This window comes from Rhipicephalus sanguineus, chromosome 1 (assembly GCF_013339695.2).
Source record: "Rhipicephalus sanguineus isolate Rsan-2018 chromosome 1, BIME_Rsan_1.4, whole genome shotgun sequence".
Classification (NCBI taxonomy): Eukaryota; Metazoa; Arthropoda; class Arachnida; order Ixodida; family Ixodidae; genus Rhipicephalus; species Rhipicephalus sanguineus.
Window position 1 is genome coordinate 120936401 of NC_051176.1, and position 25524 is coordinate 120961924.

Here is a 25524-nt window from a genome sequence, read left to right on the forward strand (position 1 = left end):
GTATTAGAAACAAAGTTATATAGATAATGAGCAGAACACTTATGGCACCACTATGTGGGTGGGGATAGTGTAAAGTACGATCAAATTTACTGTCATTTCATACTTTGCAGTAGCAATATTAATTGATGTAGCGCTAGCGTTATATTTTATGGCTTAAATATAATAACATCAGCTGATGGTGTCAATAGGTGTCGCTCACGTCTTCGATGTCGTCATAGGACAAGAGGGCGAGAGGGCCGCTCGCGGCGAACTTTGTGACGCCATGTTTCCGTGCTAAGCTGGTAATGAAAGACTTCGAGTAGCTACGCAAGCGCGGCTAATAGTGGTTTCGTGGCTATCAATCACGCGTTATTGTAGGCGCGTTTAGGAATGGCTACTGGCGCTAACACTACACCTTTGGGGCGCCTAAATTCGTTCCCTCCAGCTCGGCCAGCCGCTGGTGCTGGGGTGTCTTTGTTGAAGCCTAGTTACATGGCCGGCGCGCTGCCGCCTGCCGCGACGCAGCCCAACGGTACCACCGGCGCCGTGAGCGCACCTGCGCCGCCCGTGGCTCTCCCAGTCTTCCCTGCTCTGCCTACGTCGACCAAGGCTGACAAGGACCACGACGAACGCGATCGAGACCGCGATCGTGACCGAGACGGCAGGAGAGACCGCGACAAGGAACGCTCGAGAGACCGCGGTAGAGACCGTGGTCGCGCTCGAAGTCGTGATCGAAGCAGGGATCGACACCGTGACAGAAGTCGCGGCAAGAGCCGCGACAAGAGTCGAGACAGGAGTCGCGATAAAAGCCGCGACCGAAGAGATCGAGACCGCGACAGGGACAAGGATCGCGATCGAGACAAGGACCGTGAACGGGACAAGGACCGTGATCGCGACAGAGACAAGGATCGAGACCGGGACAAAGATCGGGAACCAGCACTCCGTAAGTTCCCTACTTTTTTTCGTATTTATTATTTAACATTGTTCGTGGTCGTCTGCGCGTGCGCATGCTTCGACGTACTACGGCAGTAGCGACTGTTATTCCTTGACGTGTTTGTGACATTGAAACGTTAGGAGAAATATAGCTTCAAGGTGATTGATCTTGAAGTTCTCGTTAAATTTCTTGGTGAGTTGGGTAAAGATGGTTCACAGCTCTTGCTAGCAAACGTGAGTTGTTACAGCTGCTCTGTCGGATGTGCATACGTGTAGCTACTGTTAACTTCTGTTGTAGGTGAAATCAAAATTTTGTTACCTTTCACCATATTTTAGCTACTGCCCTGCAGCTGTAATAACTGTGGCTCTTTTTGCGATGTTCAAGTTTTGAGCGTTATGATTAGGTAATTATCCGTAAAGTGATGGGAGGGCTGAAAGCGAAGCAGTAGTTGCCGCTCGCGACATCGAGTTTGATAATTTCTCACCTATGTTTGAACATATCACTTATGTATATTGGCTGCCTAATGCGAAAAGAAAATTCGCAGTGTTAAGCCCAGAAATTGCGCGAACGCTATTAATTGGCGAACCTTCGTGTCTGCTCTCGCCACGTGCGCATCGCGCTTGAAGCAGGGGTGGGGAGACCAAGCTCGTCAGTTTTAGTACTCATTTGATGCTAAGGTAGCTGAAAATTAGTGGTTTGTCGCATAGGCAAACGATGCCTAAAGATCGAAATAAAGGCCATGCAAGGAAAAGGCAAAACTAGTGCTATTAAAATGAATGTCTGGGCACTACACGGCCGCATTTTCTAGTGTAATGCATGGGCTTGTGCTTCGTGTCGATTGGCGTTGGCTGCCCATGAGAGAGCCTCAAATGACGTCGTGTGAGGTGTGTTTTCTGGTCACCTCTGACGTGTGGGAAGTGCAGAATGAATGAAATGTTTAGAAAAGGCTCAGAACTTTAAATGTAAGCTGATGAGCAGGTACGGTAGTTAGGTGTTTGTGTGAAAGTCATTTGCATGCAACACAGGAAAAGATCGAAGTCAGCATTTGGTTGGGAAATGGGAGAGAACTTCGGACGCAATTGTGTTTGAAGTTGTGAGGCTAAGGAAGAAAGAAAATTCAGAGAACAAACACATTGCTAGCACACTTGACTGACAGCAAGAGTTGTAGATACGCTGGCACTGATCATGTCGAAACATTTGGGAGCTCTGCTTTTGACGTTATATTTCATGGCACAGCTGAGGCGACTACTGTGATTTAATAGTCAAAAACTTAAAATTTGCTCCCATCTAACTTATTTTAATGCCATTGAATGTTAATGATACATTTGATGAATGCAGAATACTTCTGCCAACTAAATATGGTAGTGAGTTGGGCGAGTTGGAAAATACTCATGATGGCCAGTTGTTAGGCAGCGCCTGTGTCGTTTCTTTTTCTCGTCAGTGTTTCATTTGCGCTGGTCGTCATGACTAAATATGGCTAGCGAGTAAAAATGGAGGGCTCATTGTGTTGTTTGTGTAAACACATGATAGTCGTGAGTGCTGGTTTTCGTTGTGCACTACGTAAGCAAAATTTCGTACCATTTGTGACATATAATTGATAAAAGTGTCAATTCAAAAGTTGTGGAAAATGTTGAAAAATGACAGATATTGTTTTAAAGCAGTCTAGGTCTTATGTTGTCTGTTTTTCCTTGCAAAAAAAAAAAGCCTGTGAAACTTTTATAATTTTTCCTCACATCTCATCCACATGACAGGTATTACAGTGGTCTGAAACATAGTCCCTGTCTAATATGGGTCTACTTTATTGCACAGGGAACAGGCTGCTGCACTTTCTCCAATGGAACAGTAGATTTTTGGTGCACATCTTTGTTTTTCATCAAATTCGAAACCCTGCTTTGGACTTGTGATAACATGCTAGATTAGTTTTACACATAGGTCGGCAAACTCACTCATGAGTCGACTCACTCAGACTCAATCAGACTCATATCGAGACGTGCGTCTGAGTCTGAGTGAGTCCGGGTGAGTAAAGTTTTTGTGAGTCTGAGTCCGAGTGAGTTCGGTTGGGAAACATTTTGGTGAGTCTGAGTCCGAGTGAGTCCGGTTGAGGAAAATTTTGGTGAGTCTGAGTCCGAGTGAGCCCTAAGGGCAAAATATATTGCATGAGTGAGTCTGATTGAGCTCCACATTTTTTGCCGACCTATGGTCCTATCTACTCAACTTTAGCATTACTATCAGCCCTATGTCAGCTTATGTTTATACTCGCGTATACTCCCGCATACTTCAACGCGCTACCGTTCATACGTCAGTTCAATATTTATTGATCAGAGGCGTGAGTTGAGGAGGGAGAGGGGGAGGAGGTGCCTTGACTTCCCCTCGCAAACTTTTTCACGGGAAGTTACTGATAAAAATATCTCGTGTGAGTCATGACTTTCAATAAAAAGGTCTTTATTGAACTGCAAACTCGGATAACTCGTATTTGAAGGTACGAAAACAAAAGGTGCTAAGTAGCGCACCGATTATGCGAGATATTGGCGTTAAAGAGCATTGACAGTATGGTAGAAAAAGGATAATAAAATGCTAACGGACTCACGAGTCGACTCACTCAGACTCAGATCGAGCCGAGAGTCTGAGTGAGTTCGAGTGAATAAAATTTTGGTGAGTCTGAGTCCAAGTGAGTCCGATTGAGAAAAATTATAGTGAGTCTGAGTCCGAGTGAGTCCGGATGAGGAAAACTTTGGTGAGTCTGAGTCCGAGTGAGCCCTGAGGGTAAGATATGTTTCGAGAGTGAGTCTGAGTGAGCTCCACATTTTTTGCCGACCTATGGTTTTACATACGAGACTGCTGGTATTATTGCAGTGTCATTTAGGGCGGTATTTTTAAATTTTCACGTGATTTTATTTTTGGTTGAAAAAAGGACCACATTCTTGACCCAGGCTGCTTTAATTGCTGCTACTAATCAGATTTGTGCAAGAGATTTAGACATGGACTCGAGAACAGGTGAGCTCGCTTTAGTCTTATTAACATAGGTCGGCAAACTCACTCATGAGTTGACTCACTCAGGCTTACTTGGATCGAGCCGTGAGTCTGAGTCTGAGTGAGTAATATTTTGGTGAGCTTGAGTCCGAGTGAGTCCGGTTGAGAAAAGTTTTAGTGAGTCTGAGTCCGAGTGAGTCCGGTTGAGGAAAACTTTGGTGAGTCTGAGTCCGAGTGAGCTCCACACCTTTTTGCCGACACATCGTTCAATCTACACCACTTAAGCATTACTATCAGCCTTATGTTGGCTCACGTTTATAGTACTCTCGTCGACTCACACATACTTCCAAGAACTAGAGTTCATACGCCAGATCAATATTTATTGATCAGAGGCGTGAATTACAGACAGGGGGGGGGGGGGGAGTTGCCAAGACCTGCCCCCAGAAACTCTTTCACAGGAAGTTCTTGATAGAAATATTTCATATGAAAATATCCTTACCTGATTGCAACCACTGATAACCCATATTAGAAGGTGCGTGACCAAAAGGCGCCAAGTAGAGCACCAATTATGCGAGATATTGGTGTGAAAGAGCATTGACACCATGGACGACAAAGCCAATTTCATGAGTGAGCCTGAGCGAGCTCCACATTTTTTGGCGACCTGTGCTTATTAGTAGCCACATTAGGCCAACTCTCTGAACAGTGTGTCCTGAATGAAGCTCTCTTATCTGTCATTTCTCAACATTCTCCACCTTTGAATTAACACATGTACATCTTTAGCAGCAAGTGACCCATTTATATTAGGAGATATTTTGGGCAGGAATTGTCTTAATTTATTATCATTTTTTTTCAGCTGCAATGACTGGAGCACCACCTGTAGTCTCAATGCTGCCGTCCTGGGCTAGTCAGGATGAAAACAGCAATACGAGCATGGGCTCCATGGGCTCCATAGGTTCTTTAGAGGCTAACACTGGAGAACGTCGTCGAAAGCGGAGAAGCCGCTGGTGCTGTGATGAGAAAGAAAAGGTGTTCATCCCTGGAATGCCCACTGTACTCCCTACAAACTTGGATCCAAACCAGGAGCGGGCCTATCTGTGTAAGTTGGTTTTCTCTGTTTTTCACTTGTAATGCTTTCAATTTATGAGAAATGCTTATGGTAAGCATGTGATTTTTTCCTGTGAATTATCAGCCATGTTTTAAATTCCTTTTCTTAAGCCTCTTTTTTTTATGAGTGCAACAAATTTATGAACAACAAAAAACTTGTCAGTGTGGTTTCTGATAATTCTAATCAGGTAAGTTTGTTTTGTTTTTGTTATTGATAAAAGATCCAGGCACTTAAATGAGATTGGCTCTTGCTTTCTTATCTCGATATTTGTTTCCCAGGATAATGCACTCTTCACGGTTTTGCCATTCACATGGGCTAAAATAGGTTGCCAGCTTTGTATCATGGATATGCAATTGGCATATGCTGGCAGAGGAACCAGTCCTGGTTTGGTCATGTGACAAGAGCGCAGTGCTGTGTATTTGTCATCATGCACACTGATTTCATTTTTAACAGTTCACAAAGCATTCATAGTGGTGACAGGTTCTGGATTTTAAGAGGTTGAACTTAATATATGGATAGTGTGGTTAACTTTCATTTTCTGACACTTATCATTAGCATGAGGCTTAACGTATGGTAATGTTAATCCTTTTCATGCGTGTGTGTGTATCTGTTTTATCAGTGTGCTTTGTGGTGAGCTTTAGAATTGGGTAAGGCTCTTGTTCAGTGAAATTGTGTGCCCTTTTTTGCAGTTTTAATATACTACATTGTTAGCTTACATTGTATAAAGGGTCCTAATGTGTACTTTTTTCAAGCATTTCTAGAAGTTAAGATTATAGATCAGCATTTATCACTGTAACGTATTCCTGTAGTGTCTCATGCATAGCTTAGATTAGTGTTTGTGTATGTTAAAATGTTTATCTACCTTTCTCTTGGGGCATGATATGTTCTTGCACGGTGTGGCAAGCAGCTGATACAGGGCATGAATTGTGTTTATCTCAAGAGACATTTGGTCACTTAATGATCAGTTAATGGCAGTGCTTGTTAAAAGCAGAGATCAGTGTGTGTGTTCGTGTGTGTGCGTGCCATGTCGGCCAAGCAGGTGTTGAGGCACAGGCCAGGGTCAGCACTCTGCACCCTGTGTGCTGGGCTTCATGGCACCACATCTTCCAGGCGGCCGCGCATAGAGCCGCTGGCATGCCCCAGCGCGGTGTGTGTGTATGCAGGGGCTGCCCTGTGAGGTGGCTGGCCGCTGCCCGACTCCAGGGATGTGGGTTGTGTACAGGCCAGGCTGGCCCTTTTGGTTGGGATGAACGCGGGTTTAATTGCTGGGGGGCCCCGCCCCTTCTTTCTCTAACCCCATCTCTTCCAGTGCAACTCCAGATTGAAGAGCTCAGCAGGAGGCTGCGCACTGAGGACCTTGGCATCCCCTTCAACCCTGAGGACAGGTTTGGACCAGAGCTGCCCCTGGCTGCATCATCTAATGCACTCTTTTCTTCCCCCCCTGCGTGTGTGCTCGTCTCCGAGGATCACAAAGGCTAAACAAATCTGTTTTTTCTTCCTCTCCTTTTTGTGCACTTTCCCGTACTTGAGAGGGAGGTGTGCCCTGCTTGCAGTGTGGTGTGGATGAGACAGGTGGCCTGCTCGCTACTTCTGCTCATCCTAATCACAAAGGGCAGTGCAGCTGCTGCAGATTTCTCACTGTGGAAGCAGCTGCACTACTTACCAGGAAGACGTTGTAGGCACCGAATTAAGCAGTAATATCCCCCCCCCTTTCTCCAGCTTTCATTTGCGTTGTAACGACTTCTCACATATCAGCTACTCTTTCATCTTGGCAACATAATTCTGTTATGTTGTTACTTGCACAGATGGTGCTCCCTCTTACCGGGAGTGGATACGGACTAATATATAGTGTACAAACTCTTATGGTAGTGACAGTAAAGCCCTTTGCTTTCTCTCCATTAAGTACCCTCTGTACTTAAAAATTGGCAGCACTAATTAAAAAAAAAGACAGTTAGGATTTTAAAAATTTATAGTAAAATGTGTGCCTGATTAACCTACATGAAAACATTATAACAAAGGTCGTGTTTTCTGAAATGATGAACCGCATAATTGTTTACAGAGAAGGTTTGTTTGTTACTTGAAATGGTTTTTTTTATGTGTCAAAGAAGCACTTTCAGAGACGGCTAAATATATTGTAGCCAGTTGGGCCCATGCTGAAGTTCTGGGCTGTTATAGATGGACTGTAATGAAGTCCTCTCTTAATTCTCTGGAGACGTAGTGCACAAAGCTTCCAAAATGAGAAGAATATTAGATTACTGAGCACATTGTGCAGGTTGCAAAAACACTTTTGCAGTTGTTTTGTAATGTAAGCAACCACTGTTGGAACAGAGATAGCGTCATATCTTGTTTCTCCTGATGGATGTAAAGATACTTTTATGTTGGTGAAAAAACAACTTAGTCTCAAGAATGTCATTCCTGCAATAGCTGCTTCAAACTAAACATCATGACAACATTGATGTATTGCACAGGACGTTAGTGGAATTTGTTATTTCAGCTGATTTGCAACTTAATTTTTTAAATGAAATAATGTTAATGGAAAATTTAATACTTTGGTGTTAATTAGGTAGGGTGTAGTATAGAAATACTTTTGTACTATGTGCTTTATTTGTACTTTAAATAACACCATTTCATAAAGACAATCAGTGCCTTTAACGACAATGTCTCTCATAAGTTTGCAGTTTTGTGGCTTTAAAGCCCATAATTAAAATTTGTAATGCTTCAGTTAACGTGGAAAATTTTTAACTAGATGCTGAAATGGATTGCTTAACATGGGAGACTGCATCTCATGTGGAAGTTCGTGATTTAGAAGTGCTTATAGTGCTGAGTCACCCTTCCTTGTGCTGTCTAAATGGGAAACTAGATTGTCACCTTGCATTTCACCATTCGTATGACCTGTCATGGCTAGGTTAAGGTGTAGCTTCTGGCAAAAGTGTCAGGAAAATAGAGGTTCTAAGTACTGACCTTTTATTTGTTGCAAGTAGATGCTGCCCAAGTGTAGCATTTAGCTTTCATAAACCTTTCATAAAGTATCTTGTTGCCGAACAAATTAATGCCCCTTGTTCATAGCTGATAACATGCACGTGCAGTTGCTTTAAAACACTACTAACAGGATACTGTTTTACGCGCTTTGACTTAAAGTAAACTTCACTGGTCAGTCTAATACCCCCTGTCACACGAGCACTTTCAAAGTCCTTTGAAACGAACACCTACTTCAGTGTAGGAGGCAAGGTTGCACCAAGGGAGACCTATAGTTGTGTACAACTTTATAAGGTAGCGGCATTTGCACTTCAAAGGCAGGCCTGTATGTGCAGGCCTGTGTATGCACACAGGCCTGCACCAATGGATCGGCACTCTAGACTGACGTCATGAGCCCGACAGTCGGTGGTCCCACCTTTGAAGAACATTGCCAAATGCATGAGCGAAACTATTTCTTTAGTTTTGAAGGCGATTGGCTGCCATGCTAGAGTATTCTTGTTCCCAGAAGGCATACAACAGGAAAAATGTTTTATTTTGTTGTCACTAGATTCAGGTTTTATTAAAAAGCTAGTTTCACAGTATTCTAGAAGTCTATGAACATAAAAAGAAATGCTGCTTATAGTCACTATCTTTATCTCATGTGTGCTGGAAACGCTGCACAGCTTGTCGGAATGCGTTTCCAACATGTTAAACGACTCCTTAAAGGGGTACTGGCATGAAAATTTTCATGTTTTTTTGCGTCAAATGAAAGGCCAAGCCCTCAAAAGCTTCGAAAATGTACTGCTAAGCACGAGTGCACCCTGAAAAAGTAATCACAGTATGTTTTTAAAAGCTAGTTTCAGTTGCTACTTAACCAGATGTCACAACGCGGTATGAGCTTCTCGTCACGTGCTCGCACAATAGATAATGACGGTTCCACGGCCGCTCCGCACCGTGGCTCCGTTGGTGACACTGATCTCTACTAGTGGAGATCAGTGGTTGGTGACGCGCAAGTGGCCATTTTGGAAGTTTTGGTACCTAATGTCATCACAACTAGCCAGACTGCTGTGTCAAGTCACCAGAATTTGTACTGTAGCCTAAGCTAGTGTCGATGTCAGTAGGTGCGCCATGGAAAAATTGACTTTAATATCAAATTAAAATATCTTATCAGCATTTGCTGAGCTTCACACTTGCTCAGAGCCGTCTCTGCATACAGGAGATTTGTATGGCAGAGTAAACTCGCCTTCGAAAAAAGGTGTCAGTACCCCTTTAAAGTACCGACTTTCAAGACTTGGTAAGGTGTTCTCAAAGCACCTTTCGTTCTGGGGTTTGGCCTGGAATTGTGCTGAACTAAGAGCCACAATGACGCGAGGGCTGTCACCAGGCAATGGCTTGCAATTAGAGACCATGGTACAGCGCGCACCTTCTCATTTGCATACTCAGTGTTAGCTGTAGTGATGATATTGTGGCTAATGCCAGGATTACATCTGTCTCTCTGCATCTTCAGTGCCACTGCTCATCTTTGGAAACGTTGCGATTGAAAAACAAGCGAGAACGGCAACCCTAGCCACAAGAAGATGCGATGTATGCAGTGGTGCACATTTTGGTCATCACTAAAGCCAGTACCTTTGTATTTTGCAAATGCCTTTACTAAACATACATAATGCTTTAATGTTACAGGGAACTAAGAAAAATTTGTTTTGATAAAAAAGAAAACGCGTATCCGATGACCATTAGGGCAAACATTCTTTTTCTCATTTTGAAGCAACAAAAGTGCCAAGTTTATGTTGTTTGTCGTTGGTCTAGTGGTTATGGTGCTCGACTGCTGACCTGAAGGTTGCGAGATCGAATTCCGGCTGCAGCAGCCACATTTCGATGGAGGCTAGATTCCAGAGGCCCATGTACATAGATTTAGGTGCAGGTTAAAGAACACCAGATGGTCAAAATTTCCGGAGCCCTCCACTACGGTGTCCTTATAATCATATCATGGTTTTTGGACGTAAAACCCCGACAATTGTTACATTGTGGTTTGTGTTAAAAGCATTAGCGAAAACCTTGTAGCTCTGACACATCTCCCTTGAAGTAATGTTCTTTTGGAACCTCTGTGCTCCTTAACTTCAAAGGACATTTGCTCTGCCCGTGTGACTGGGTTGTTAAGCTCCTTAGATTTCTTTTTTCCTTTCCTTTTGCAGCATAGAACTTTGTTTCTTCAATCAATTTGAGGTACATCGACACTTTCTGGTGTTTATTTCCAATTCACTTGCTCTGCAGGAAATCACTTTCTTGCATCGGTGAAGGCATAAATTCAACTGGGAGTTCTAGGTCGTGTTGCTTGACCTCCATTTGTTGAAGGGCCAAGTTTGTCTGCATTTTGGATTGTATATGAACATAGGAGGGTTGTGATGTAGTTTCAAAGTGGTAGAGTTCATTGAAGCAGAATCTCAAGCAGGTTGGTAATGGTTTGGAATTAAGAGCACCTAGCACAAGGCACACGACAAAAAACACACTAAGCGCACGAGAGGTATGTTCCTCGTCACACTATATATCATACCTCTTTTTTTTTTCTTTTTAATCCCAAAATTTGCCTGCAATTTCGGGTGTCCATCAGTCCTCATGTATTCGACCTCTACAAATAGTGAATTGAATAGTACGAACTAGTTCGAAATTTGAGTACTATTTGCACACCCCTTATTTTGGGAGGGTGTGGTGGGGTGTTAAAGGTGAGCCCAGATGAGATAAATTATGGGTATAATGATTATTTTTCCTTAGTTAAGTTTGTTATATAACTGGATTTAACTGCACATGGTAACAGTCAGGACACTTTAATTACCCAATTGACTTTTTGAGCATAGAGTCTGAACTCATTGGATATAGCTAGCTCCAATGACACTTAAACTAGTTCTGCGACAAAGTATGGTTTCGTGTGCAAATTTCGATTTAAAAAATCATAACACAGTCCAAGTTCTTGCCCAAAGATTTAGGCAGGTACTAAGAAAATATGACCCGTGGAATTCACCATTGATATGATCAAGTGGTCATGAAGAATTTTGAATATTCACATTTTCAGGTTGCTGCCTTATGGCTTGCTCTTTCTACTTCTCATACTCAGGATCTTCTTTTCTTCTTGAGCTGAAAGAAAATTGGGGCATAACGCCAGATGATGGCACAGGAGCTTTAAAGATGGCTGAAGGGGCTTGTGATGCATGCTTGCATGCTAGTTATATTTGAGCTCGATTGCAGCACTGATGAAAATGATGGTGCTTATGTTATAATGATTACATCGCATTACATTAATAAGCAATGTTATACTAAGTGCCTTTAAAGTAGGGAATGATGAGAGTGGCAAAAGGTTTTTCTTTAAAGGTGTGGTGCCATCAAATTTCGAGGCTATAACAAGCCTGTTGTGGGTTTCCTCTGCATGCAAAGACACTCCACATGAAGGGTCGGACACAGAAAACGTTTAGAATATATTTTAATTCACTTCCAAATTGTACCTAAATGCCCATTCTCCCAATCAAAACCCATCGCTAGCGCGCCAACACTGACGTAGATCTGTAGGATGGGCAACGAAAGTTGTAGTGACGTCACACCAGATCTGCTGTAGTGACGTGAGTGACCTCCGGACCTCCGCCACCTCCGCAACGTACGTACCGGCTGTAGTGAACTAGAATATATTCTAGTTCACTATAGTACCGGCAAAGCATCGGTTGCTACATCACTCGCCGAGTTTCGATCGCTTTCTGGCTAAGTGCATCACAGCCTTTTGTGGTCACGTGACCGAGCCCCCTACACTTCTACGTCTGCCCAACCTTGGCGCCCAGAAACCGAAACCGAAAGTTGTTTCCATCAAAAGGCGATATTAAATTATTTAGCGAGAATACATGAATCTTGGTGTTCGCATCATGCTTCCTGGAGATATAGGAAACGCTTACAGCAAAGAACGCACAAGCCTCAAATTTGGTGGCACCACCCCTTTAACAAAGTGACAGTACAGTGCAATGTAAACGTGCTTTTATCGTTTCAATTATACCACAGCATTTTAGTCTGTATATCCACTCAGCACTACTAATAACTCATTCTAAAATAGGTAAATGCTGGTATAATGACATATTGAACAGTGACAAGGACAAGTGCAATGCCTTTAGAAACATGCAAGTTTTTTTTTTTTTTTTCACGTATAAGGAAATTAATGTAATCTACTAAATTCGAGACACTTTCTCATTTAAGTAAATTAAACGAACTATTTCATATCAGCACTTTTTCTCTCATTTATACAGTGGAGTATTTTGTAATTTTCTTTCAATGACAAAACCAGAGGCTCACATGCTCACATTTCCAAAAGAGGCACAGGTCAACACGACTGAAAAACTGCAGTAGAATAATGTTGCTTTTTTTTTTCCAGAGCGGTTTGCTGCCTAACCAGCTGTTGCTTTATGAATTTTTTCAGGCCACATAATTAAATGTTTCGTTTTCAGCATCCATTATAAAAAATTTCCACGAATGATGTTCTCCACATTTTTCCTTGTTTTGCTTACTTCAGTCAAGATCATAAAGCAGCGCAACAATCTTTTATTATGTGTATAAAAATATTTAACTAAATTGGTCGTAGCATTTTTACGTGTGTGAGCAATTGCATGAAATTTTTGCGTTTAGCACTTCATTTCCATCTTTTGCCTTGCCCCCTCACGGGTGAAATTTTAGACGTGTGCCACTCAAGATGTTGCCTGAATGTTGTTTGTGTGGCAGCTGCATTGTCAGCATTTTGAGTGGCTTTCCAATCAGCAATGGGACATGGCTCAAGCAGAGCCACCGTGCTGCCATATGCAGGCAGAACCGCTGTCCATGAAAGGTGTTCTTAAAGCGCATGCTCGTGGAAAATGAAGTGTGGGTGAGCTGTGGGGCACTTTTGATGTTTATTGATTGAACGCAGTCTTAACGCTACACAAACTTTGTGTACCTCTTGTTATTTCTTTCTAGGTCACCATCTCCAGAGCCGATATACAACAGTGCTGGAAAGAGGCTGAACACGCGCGAGTATCGAGTGCGAAAAAAATTGGAGGATGAGCGGCATGTGCTCATACAGGAAATGTTCACCATCAATCCAGAGTACAAGCCACCTTCAGATTACAAGTAAGCAAGTCTTGATGTGGCTTTCTGGTAGATTCGTATACTAAGCTGTGTTGCCCTTAACTTTTGTTTTCACTAGACGTACCTCTCTAGTTTTATATTGTAGAGATACCGTGTAACATTCCCAGCATTGTAGCAGTTCTGAATTGTCAGTCCAGTTGAATCATTTATTAACATTGAGAAGCTTAGCTGTTGACGTTGTTTTATGATGTACGGCTTGCTGTTTTGCCATCTGGGGGCCTAACGGCTATGTGCAGGTCATGTCTGCATTTTGAATGCTTTGATGTAAGGTCATTGTAGCCAAGCCTTGGAATTTCAGTATAATGCTTTGTAGTATAGAACATTTATTTGTTGAGAAAAGGTGGCATGTTAACTTGATTTTACTGTGCACAGAGTTCACTCAAACTCATAACCTGACCTGACCTTGGGTTATAAGCTGGTGTGAACTTGTGTGCATTTTTGCCTGCCATTTGTACAGTATACCAGTTCACTACAAGATGTCTTGCATTAGAGGAGACACATCTATTGCTTCACGAAAAATGGCCAGAAAATCACCCTGTGAAGATCACATTTTCAGCTTCTATAACAATTTTGTTAACTGACTACAATGTACATATCAGCTGAAAACTACGTATAACGGCTCAAACAATTAGTTTTTTTTATGGCAAGGTGGTGAAACATATTGTTATTCAAGCTGCGATACAACTTTGCCCCGTTAATTCTGACTTCACGGGACCGGAGAGAATGTCCAAATTAACCGAAGGTCCAAATTATCGCGAGTACGATATAACATCTGAAAAATGTTTAGAACATTATCAGACTGTATTTCTTGAGCAAGTCAGTGATTGTAATTTGCTTCTCTGAAGAAATGTGTGAGGAAATCACTATTTTGCTAAGTTCTTGTAGGTGGTTCCGTCAGCATACACTGTCCGAGGAAACCGTGCAAATGTCCTCTAGAACGGTCAACACATGGGCAGCCTCCTTCAGTTTGTGGCGCGGACGTTCGTAAGAATCGCTTGGTTCCTCATCAGTTGATTGACCTTCGGCATCCAAAACGTCGGCGACGATATTTCTGTCTGTCACTTTACCGGCAACAGCAACATCATTGTCTATTGCAGTGTAGTTGCACAGGGGTACATCATCCACATCCGGGTCAGCAGCGTCGTGCACGAAGCCACTATACCTGAAGCAGTTGGCAACTACTTCAGGCGACGTGTTTTTCCACACGTAGGTCAGCATGTGGATTGCGCTGAGCAGACTCACCTCACACTGCTTGTCTGCCTCCATGCAAAGCAACATTCGTTCAAGTGCTTTCCTTTGGTAGCAGCTCTTCACGTACTGTGTTATTCCCTAGTCCATTGCCTGCAGGGAAGCCGTTGTATTCAGTGGCAGGAAAAGCAGCTCGATGTTTTCGAGCTCGGACATCTTTGTGTGTGTGCTGCAATCGTCCAACACAAACAGCACTTTCCGAGCCTTGGCCGCAAAGCAGCGGTCTAGCTGACGCAGTCAGGCTTGGAATACCGTATTTTCTCGTATAAAACTCCTGCGTATAACCCGCACTCCCACTTTTTTAACACCTTTTTCCATTTTTTGGTGCGGGTTATACAGTCGCCGACCGATAAATCAGACACTGATAATTCGGACATGCTTGGTAATTCGTACAGTCGCGCGGCACCGCCGATGATCCCATAGAAGTAATATGTAAGGACGACCGATATTTTGGACAGCTGCCAGATCTACATTCGATAATCCGGACCCTGTCCGAGACTGTCGCGCACGCCGAATCGCCAATCATTACCTCCTCCGGCACCCATACAAAGTATGGCCTCAGAGATTTGTAATTGAAAATGCTGATCTTGGAGGCACTGGTCAAGTGTGGGAAATCATATCGACATTGCAAACATCCTACATTCCGGTTCCTGTATCTCCGCGCTGCGCTGCTATTGGTGCTTTCGCCGCCATTCTGTCGAATGTGTCTGTGGTAAAGCGTTTTGCCGCTAAGGCAGTGACAATGGTGATGGCGCCCGTCACCGTAGTGTAATACGGTGACGGGCCTCGTCTCGAGCCCTCGCTGTTCTTTCGTCATCATACAGCGATCACATCACACTGGCGGAGATACAGGTGGACTTGGTTGCACGTAAGCGGAAGTGCGTGCAGCAATGCATTGACAACTTTTTTCGGCCACCGGGACACTGAAGTGTCAATAAAAGTATTTATTTTCTGACGCATTCGTTTTTTCCGGACATTTGGTAATTCGGACTTATTTACGTTCTCCGTGGAGCCCGAATTATCAGTCGTCGACTGTATGCGAAAAAACACGGTATTTCGGCGGTCGTCCAAGCCTTTAGATTAAAACTGTATTCGACAGGCAGTTGCTTTATGTTCCTGGAAACATCTTGTCATTGCAGCCCTTCCTATGACCAGCAACGGCAGCTGCTCCGTGCCAGCCACTTTGGCATTCCGCAAAACTATCACCCGCTCTTTACTGCGTTTCCTGCCGATGCATGGGTCCCCCTTAAAGGGACAGACAACCGATTTTTCTCAACCCATTTTTTCCGGCGCGACAGAAAGCTCACCCTTCTCAGTGTTTGTAGCTGCAGTAGTTAATCCCAAAAGCACGTAGTTATTTTACAAGCAGTATTTTTTTTTATCTGAAAGGCTCTAAACATGGACGTACGTTTCCTCCAGCAACTCTGAAAATTTATAGCGATGCCGCCAGCCCTTCTCGCGATTTGTGAAAGCCATCGTTCTGCTTTCGCAGGAGTTCCTGTAACTGTGCTTAACCACCTTTATTTATAGCTTTTCAACTATTTTTTGAAAATAACAAGCTGTTACAATGTGGCATTATACACCTTCCCTATATCTGTACCGCGTTGTGTGCGCATGCGTCCAAGGCTGCCTGCGCCTGTGTCATGGGTGGCTTGTCCCGGCGTCGTTACTCTCTCGATTCACGAGCCAGGCCAAGTCATTGAAAACATCGCTACGCATATGCGCGGCTGCGCCGAGTAGCAGCGCGCGTCATTTCTAAGACGAAGTGTAGGTAGCAAAACTATGTCGCTCCAAAATCTTAGCGACCTGGAAACTGCGTGCATGGTTGCATGAGCACGCTGAAAAGTTGCTCAAGACGCACTGACGAGCATGGGATCATTACGTCACGCAAAGGCAGCACCACTTTGCATACTACTAACGCAGGCCGATATGTACATTTTTATGGAGTTATACCTTTTAATATAAAGAAATGAATAATATTTCAATACTAACAAAAAAATCGTCGACCACGTACAGCAGTCAATGGTCACGTGGCCGGGTACATGTTCATGTTTTTGCCGCCAGAGGTGCCGCAGGTCATTTTTCGCGACTTTCAATTAAGAAATAAAAAAATAAATCCACCTCTCACGCAAAAAAAAAACAGGGTTGGTTTGAGTCAATGCAACCGACAATCTTTCCATCAGTGCAGTCATGTCATTTCGTGTTCTGGGCAGTTGTCGGTCCCTTTAAACGCAGTTGTCTTGTCAAGCAGAGCCTTGAAGAACAGCACTGTCTCATCAGCGTGGAAAATGGTGCATGGCTCGTACGTAGAAAGGCGTGTGGAAGGTCCAGACCGCCAGTCCTGTAAAATACTTTCGTCGACAGCACCGTTTTCACCACACACATGGTGGAACAGCAAGCCCGTGTTGCATATTGAAGCGGTCGAACCACCCTTCCAATGCACTGAATGAGTCGGTGTTCATGGCCAGTGCGAACTTCTGTGCTTGTATGCAGATATCGGGGCCACTTAAGGGCAACTGTGCATCATGCAAGACGGCAATCCAGCGCAGCAGCACTTCTAGGTTGGGACACGCTGCTGTTCTAAGCCTTTTACTCTTTTTGCCAAACATGTCGCCGTTATACGCTTGCATAATTTGGTTTTCGTTCTTGATGTAACTACTCGGCATGCTTTTCTTGATGTTGAACTTTTCTATCACTTCTTGTTGAGATGCTCCCGCTTGCAACGCCTTCAATATTTGCACCTTCGCTGCCAAATCTTTTGCTTCTTACTTCGCCCTCTTCGCTGGGTCAGGAGAAGCCATCCAGCGTCACTTGCGCACTGGTGACGCGCAAGCATACGAAGTAGAGAACAAAAAAATAAAAACGAAATAAAAAACGCTAACTTTTCAAAACAAACAATAAAAACAAACTAACAAGGCTGTGGACGGCACTGACTACGGACAAAGGTAAATAAAATTAAAAAGCAACAGAACGCTACGGGAGAAGAATCGGACTCAGCCGCAATGCAAGTGTGTAGGACGCAGAAGAAAAAAAGGCAAATCCGTCGGTTGTCCATTAGGCAGATGACCATAGCGGTGCACTGCCTTTCACTTCAGTTGTGAACCAGTGCCATGTGTGTTTTTGTGGCTCCGAGATGTAAACATGTTCATTCGTACCACATTCTGAATCTCGGATGTCATGATCCGATCTTGAAGTTGTTTAGGTGCGCTGTCCATTTCAGCTGCGAATCCGAATTCTGTCCGAAGCACAGCTGTAACGGAATCTGCTGCTGTTTCTCCACCGCGACCCGATCTCAGTGAGGAGTTCGGATTAACCGAAGCGCGGTCGAATCTGTCCAAATTAATGAGAGTTGTCAGTTATAGGACTGTGCACATTTTGTATGAGACCAGACACTGCGTTCGAATTAACAGGGGTCGAATTAACGAGGTTTTACTGTACCATTTTGTCGAGTGGTGCTGTTTTGCTGTCATCTGAAAGCACATTTTTCATTTTCATATACAGTGGAACCCAGATTATACGACATTGAGGGGACCACGCAAAGCTGTCGTATGATCGAAAAACTGAGAATATAGCAATGACACTCAGTCTTGACCCCCAAAAAACTGATACAGACTGTCTGAAAAACCCTGTGGCAAGAACCTAGACTTCTCCAAGGAAGGTAGAAATTATCTTTAAAAAATGACAGCCAAGCATTTAATTGGAGGAGGTGTGAGCGAATCTTCATTCTCACCCTTAAAAAAAATCGAATCTAGCGTGCATCTTCTTTCCAACAAGGCTGGTCTGGAAATTGCCTGCATGCAAAACCGAAACCACATTGACAGCAGCCTTCCTTTTGAGCGGTCAGATACAGTGTCATCGCCATCAGAAAAATGGTGACAGAGCAATTTTGTTGAGAGTTTGCGTAGGATGACTTCGTGCACAAGTGACACTTGTCTGCATCGTATTTGTTCCTAACGAAGTGCAATCGGTGATGTGCTGCCTTAATTATAAATCCTCACATCAAGGGAAAGTTATAGTAATCCCTTGTTATAATAACCCAAATGCATGCATATGCAGCGTACAAAGTGCTTGACCCGCTTAGAACGAAGTGGCGAGCAGAGGTGTCGCCAAGCGGCCGCGACCCTTTTGCGCATGCAGTGTCAAATTAATGTCGCCGGCAAACTAGTCTCATGCCGGCACAGAACAGGCTACAGAAGTACCAAACCCATGACCACTGACAGTCTAGTAACAGGTGCCAAGCGATTGCCGAGTGCTCCCAGCTGTTTTCTGCGGAGCGAATGGGTGCTGTCAAATTCCGTAGTGCAGCACGTCCGAACCATTAATCTTGGTTGTAATCGCATCGCTGGTGTCCCCCATGATAGAATCTACATGAAAATAACATTTTCCTGGTGCTTTGCGACGCCAGAAAACTGCTCTTGGATGTTGAAAAATGGCCCAAAGATCCATGGGGTGGGATCCATGGGATTCCATGGGGTGCGCTTGAGCAAAGTTTTAGCGCTCTAAATAGCACTTCTGGCGCTGAAACGCGCCATCCGACTTAAGACAAATGGTCGAAATGCATGCTAGGGTGATTGAATTTTGTTCCTAGACATTTGTCAATGGCATGGACGTGACGGTGTGCGAACATCGACACTCAAACTGTAGAATTAGCAGTTTCGTCAACAACGGGGCGCCGGAAAACTCTCATTTTGCAAACTTCACGGCTGCATGCTTTGGGAAAATATCGTCCAGTGATCATGCATCATTGAGACCACCCAGAAGCTGTACCACAAGGCTCTTATGCAGCGCATGGTCACAGCGTGTGACACCAGCAAGAGGTACAACATTGATTTGCCTGGTGCAATCCATTTGCTGAACTTTTCATGGAAAGAACTCGCACCTTTGAAGGTCGCCAACTGCTTTGTGCACTTGTTAACTTGATTTTATTGTGCACAGAGTTCACCCAAGCTCATCACCTGACCTAACCTTGGGTTATAAGCTGGTGTGAGCTTTGGCAATTTTCCCACGCCATTGATGACGGGACTTGCAGCGATCTGTACGAGGATGTTCATAAAATTGCTCGTCAAGAGGTAGAAGGCGACTTCGAGACATTCGCGTTGGCAGACACTGCTGCTCCCGTGGTCACCATGGAAATGGATGCGGATATACTGTTGGTGGCCCCAACGAGGATGAAGAGCCGCGTGAAGTGCCAACTATGGTGCAGACAGACGTGGGAGTACCTACGCCTTGAATGCACAGGTGGCGACCACGGCCTCATGCAATGCTTGGTTGAATTTAAGCCGGGGTTGCTCACACCTGGCAAGAACTTGAAACAGCCAAAGCTCACTGTGTTTTTTTGTACTTGAATAAAGTTTTGCTTCACTGAATACTTTGTGTTTTGACTTCCTCATAGTTGTGGCGCAATTAAAGCTCGACTGCTTGAGCTTTTCTTGAGTGGTCGCTTATATTGAAATACCGCTTATAACGAATTTTTTCGCCATCCCGCTGACTTTGTTATAACGACAGATTACTGTATTTGGATGCTGAAGATAGCGTCACTTCTTTCTTGCGTGCTCGAGGCCTGCAACCGGGAGTGGTGCAAACAAAAGGGGGAGATCTTCAGCTGCATGTCGACCAGAAGTTTCCATTGGCCAAAAACTGGAAAATATCTAGACCTCGAGGATGAGCTTGCTGACTAGCTTAATCTACTCCATGCAGATCAAGTTTGTCTAGGTAATGGCCCTGGGACATGCACGCGATTGAGGCGCATCCAGAAGTGATCTTGAAGTGAAGAAAATGGACTGCCAGGAGATTAAGTTTTCCATTCTAAGAAGCCAAATTGTACCGGTCTCTTTTTTTTTTTTTTTTTTCTGATAGTCTTCTTAGAGGCATGTCAGTTCTATATTAAAAAAGCTGCTTACACCCGGCTGCATTTTTATTTTAAACCCGTGAGAATTTGGTGCGTGTTAGCTTAGAGTAAAAAAAAAAAAAAAAAGGTAATTTTTTTTTTTTTCGGACGGTACCAGAGAATTGTTGTACAATGCGGGGTCGGCGTAAAATTGCGTCATATAACTGAGGTTTTTAAATGCATTATTTCTGTGGGGGTTTTGACAGGACCACACCAACTCTTCAGAAAATGGCGGTCATTGCAATACAGGGGGACATATAATCGAGGTTCCACTGATAAATTTGCAAAAAAGAAATACATTTGCAAGCTCACTTGTCCCTTGTAGTAATTGGATGCTAGAAGCACATTTGAAACAGACAATAGAAAGCTTTTAAATTAAGAATGCTGGGACCCTGTGCAAGTCACTTGGGTCCCAGCAAAAAGCCAACCAGCCTAACTCTTGGGTATACCAGCTGCTCACACCCTCAATCTAGAACTCTAATGAGGGCCTGAATTAATGAATTTCAAAAGTGGTGACTTTTTTTTTCTTTTTATACAAAGAACGTCACCACTATCAAACTTTATGTATGGACTTTTGCTTAGTGTTCTGCTATGTATACTTCGTTGCTATGATTCTGTGAAGTGCTTGTGACTACAAGTGCTGATACATCTGAATAGAGATGGTTCACTATTATTGATGTACAGTGACCTTGAACCATGCTCATGCAAATGTGCCTTGCTTTTTTTTTTTAGGCCGCCACTGGTTCGTGTGTCTGAGAAAGTAATGATTCCACAGGAAGAGCATCCAGACATCAACTTTGTAGGCTTATTGATTGGCCCACGGGGCAACACGCTGAAGTCCCTTGAAAAGGAAACTGGTGCCAAGATTATCATTCGAGGCAAAGGCTCAGTGAAGGAAGGCAAGGTCGGGCGCAAGGATGGCCAGCCATTGCCTGGGGAAGATGAACCCCTGCATGCCTTTGTCACAGCTTCGAGCCAAGAAAATGTTCGGAAAGCTGTGGACAGGGTGAGAAAGCTCTGCCAGCTGTTTCTGTGTTCCTTTTCAAGAAGGTTCCTATTCAGAAAACCCTCAAATTTTGTAGATACGCTTTTGTTGAGCCAGTTTTCAGTTGCTTTTTGAATAGGCCTGTGCGAATAATCAGGTGCATATTACGGTTGTCGAATTTACTTTGACATTAATTTAAAACTTGGAAATATTGTAAACGGACAAATAGATGTATTCTGCTGCATGCAACTTGCATAAAGGACTGTTTCACTGCACCACGGGGCTGCTGTGCCGTGAAACCACCGTGGTGAGGGAAATCCGTACCACTGTGAAGCCACACTTCCGTACTTCGTTTTTTTAATTGTTATTATTATTATTATTATTATTAGAGAGCGTCTTATAAGGGTTAAGTGTGACAAATATTAAAACCTAACGTATTTTGCCACATATAACTTGGATGCTACTATTCAAATCATGCTACTGTTCAAGTGTGCTTGAAAATTATTCAGCATAATTGCTATTTGCTTTGAACCAAGAAGATTATATCCGCATGAGCCTACTTTTGAACAGGGGCGTAACGAGGATTTTATTTTGAGGAGGTAGGGAGGGGAGGGCGCCTGACCCCTTCGCAAATGTGTGAGTGTGTGTGCATATATACTCATCAGGAGAACTTGTTCATCGCCTGTTTGGGACTTGCTATATGACATAACTGCCGCTGTAGCCGCTGTAACGACACAAAATAAGTAGGAAGTACTGTCCGTGTTATCATGTCTGTGTTTCTTTCGTGTGTTCTCGTGTCGTATTAACAGCAGTTATGTCATACATACATACATACATACATACATACACGCACACACAGTGAACGTCGGATTTTTCGGACTCACTAGAGACCGCGAAATTGTCCGAAAAAATGAATTCACCCTTTTTTATTCTGCTCAAGTGGTCAAATTGCCACAGCCACATCCAAAATAGCTTCAGTGCCTCCCAGTACTCTTATCAGGCATTTTGGTGTGTGCTCAGGCTCTTGTGAATACTTTCGGTACCTGCCATGAACGCCACTTAATGTGCCATGGCAAATTTCTGTCTCGTGATGAGCGCCGCCAATACCAGCAAAGCACGGAACAAATTACAGCTATCTCGCATGGAGTGTTTGGAAACGATGATGCGGAACACAAAGGCTGTGAAGGAAGAGCTGACGACTTGTCTAGCTTTCCCCAATGCGGGTGCGCGCGTATCTCCACAGAGGCGCAGCATTTGCTGCCGCGTGAAGCCGATTGTTCCTAGTTGTGTGCAGCATATCGCCAATTAAGTTGACGTCGTCACTGCCGGGGCGCTTGCTGTACCACATGCACCCGTTTGTCATGAAAGTTTTCAGAATTCCCACTCCATTCCTGACCGCACGCGGGTGCAGCTATGGTGAGCTGCTTTCGTTTGTGAAGGCAATGCGTCTGTGCGTGCACTTAGTGGTCTCGCACAAAGATGCAGTATGAACGGCGGCGTAACCCCTTCGGATTTTCGGTCTGCTTCACCTCATAACGCGTAAGGATTGTGGCAAAGGTGACTTTCGGACACTGCTACTGTTGCTCACGAAAGCACTGGTTCAAACCCACGAAGTGATAGACGCGGCACAGGTGGGGCCTTCAATTATTGCCGTTTTGGACCTTCAATTTGGGCAGAAAGTCCGAAAAATCGGACGCTGAAGAGTTTCAGCGTTCAAAATTTCAGACATTCTTATACATTGACGTCTATGGGTCTTGTGACGGTGCCACGAAAGTGTCCAAATTTTCGAGCATGTCCGAAAAATCGGGCATCGAAGAAATTGGCAGTTGACTGAATATATATAAATTAAAAAAAATATAACTACATGGAGGATAAACAGACAAAACAAACAAGTGATCGAGCAGACAAAGGCTTCAAAAAAAAAAAGAAGCTGCATTGAAGAAATACATGATATCGAGACGAATAAAGAGGTTGGAAGTAACAATAGCCATTTTAACAATTTGTGCTGACATCTATGCCAAGCAGGCAAAAGCCACAAGCGACATCACTGTCGTTGTCATGGGAAATAACATAAGAGAAACAGCAAAAGAAAACAGTTTGCAAAAATGGATGACAAGTTGGAGGAAAAGCTTCGGGAACTTAAAATAATCTTCAGTCCACTGTTTGAAAATTGGCCCTTTGTGTGTGTGTGTGTGTGTGTGCGCGCGTGCGTGCGTGCATGCACAATACGTCCATATTGTGAGGTGAATCAGTTTAAGCACACTAGCAAAAAAAAATATGGAACCTGCAGAAAACAGTGCAGTGCAATAAAGCCTGCAATCGACAAAACATGAGCAAAGAAAGGAACTGTGAAAACTTCTTTAGTTGGCTATTGATTGTGAAATATGTGCCTGCTTTTTCTTGTGTGCAGTGAAAGATGTGGTTCCATGCTGTAAAAGATGATGATGTCTTTTTCTACGATCTCAACAAGTGTCGTTTCAAGTCCTTGAAAATTCTTTGTTAGGGGCATGAAAGTCCTTGGAAACCTTTGAATTTTTTTCTTCAAAGTTGTTACAAACCCTGAATTTCTCCAGCAACACCTAAAGATGTGCAATTGCACTGCTGCTCTCAATGTGTTCGTTCAGATGCAGTGATGCTGTTTGGAATCGTCATTACTTGGGCAACTGTACAGTGTGCATATGTACAATGCTCAGCAATACAAATACGATAGTTAGCCAACAAGGTGGCAGGGGCTTGCATTGTGCTTTCAGCCACTGGTGTGCTTCGAGGATGTCAATGCATTGTAGTATACAATGAAAGCAAGGGCCTTTGCAACACATTGTGACTGCGTTTTTACCTTCAGCGATGATCCAACACTCAGATGGCTTAAAAAACACCGGCTGCCCTGAAACCCAATTATTGCATTTGCATATTTGAGCACTGTACATATAAAATGTATTAGTAATTTGATGATAAGAGCAGGCCTGTTAATATTACACTAGTATAATTGCTGTGCCTGATTTGGGAAATATTCCACTTAGATTCTTATGGCAAGAAGAACCTCAATGTTAGCACTTGTGTTCTTGTAACGGGTTGACATACAGGTTGTCTGAACACGAATAAGTGCCACAGATGAGCCGGCCAACATTTTGGTAGGTCCGCCTATTGAAATGTTGGCTAGCCTGTCTGAGACACTTATTATTCCTGTTCAGACAACTTTATTATTTCATTGTGCTTTCATCTGTCAGTCCCCACCTGTACTTTGTGGATTTCGAGCTAGGGGTTGGCAGTGGTTTTAGAACCTCTTAAGCAGCTTCTTATAGAGCAGGTGTCAGTGGGCACAAAAGTTGAAATAAATTCTCCACAGAATTGCATGACTTGTCTGATTTTTTTGCTGCTATGTGTCATGGCAGTGTCAGTAAATCTGGCTTATAGTAATAAAAGTTTGAGAATCATTGCATTAAGTGGTATGTAATGTGCTTGACGTACAATCTGTTGCAGATCAAAGAAATAATCCGGCAGGGTGTTGAAGTTCCGGAGGGTCAGAATGATCTCCGACGGATGCAGCTGCGAGAGCTGGCGTTACTGAATGGTACCCTGCGTGAGAATGACCTTCTGGGTGGACCTCGATGCTCCAACTGTGGGGCACCTGGACACAAGGCATGGCAGTGTCCTGACCGGCCCAACATCACTAACAATGTCATCTGTGCCTGTTGTGGTGGCACCGGTCATATTGCACGAGATTGCAGGGAAAGAGGCAAAGGTGGTAGCAGTGGTTATGGAGGCCGAGGCGGCTTTGGTGGGGGTGGGGGCGGCGATGGAGGGCCAGGAGGCTCCCAGTCCAAGATAGATGAAGAGGTGGGGTGCTTTTCTTTCCCAATTTTTCAACTTTTCAGTGGCGAGCGCTTTGTGTGGTTTTAGTATACTGTAAGACCTCATTAATTCAAAGTCATGTAATCTATGAAAAGCTTCAAATTAGGCGGGTTTTCGAATTACCTGAACTCATGAAAAAGGAACGAGATACAGGCAAAAAGTTTTGTTAAACGAACTTGTGATGAACTCTGTGTGTTGATGAACTTTGGATTACTGAGGATATGCTGGTTTATTGCTCTAAGGGTCATGTTTTCCCAACTGGTTAACTACCATATTTACTTGCTTAATGTGACACTAAAGGCAAGTAAATATTTGTCAGAGTGAAAGGTCAATGTTTGAGAATGTCTGAAACGTCAATATTATCAGTAGCAGTGCTCTAGTAATCGAGAAATTAAGTTAAATTTAGGACACCATATGCACCACCAGTGAGACGTTTTGAAACGAGCCCGATGACATCAAAA

General features: G+C 43.7%; 1 protein-coding gene across 2 annotated transcripts in view; it reads left to right on the forward strand.

Annotated features, from left to right (window-relative positions):
* The first annotated feature begins 228 nt into the window (after positions 1–228).
* The window catches only part of LOC119397071 (splicing factor 1), a 52600-nt gene continuing 27304 nt past the window's right edge, over positions 229–25524 (forward strand). The window contains exons 1-6 of one of the 2 annotated variants that reach the window (XM_037664512.2): positions 229–922; positions 4737–4979; positions 6298–6373; positions 12921–13073; positions 20959–21232; positions 24692–25048. In XM_037664512.2, coding sequence (XP_037520440.1) covers positions 370–922; positions 4737–4979; positions 6298–6373; positions 12921–13073; positions 20959–21232; positions 24692–25048 — 1656 coding nt within the window. In that variant the 5' untranslated portion in view covers positions 229–369. Of the gene's footprint in view, positions 923–1086; positions 1106–4736; positions 4980–6297; positions 6374–12920; positions 13074–20958; positions 21233–24691; positions 25049–25524 lie in introns of those variants that run through there. The other variant, XM_037664519.2, reaches the window with a different exon arrangement.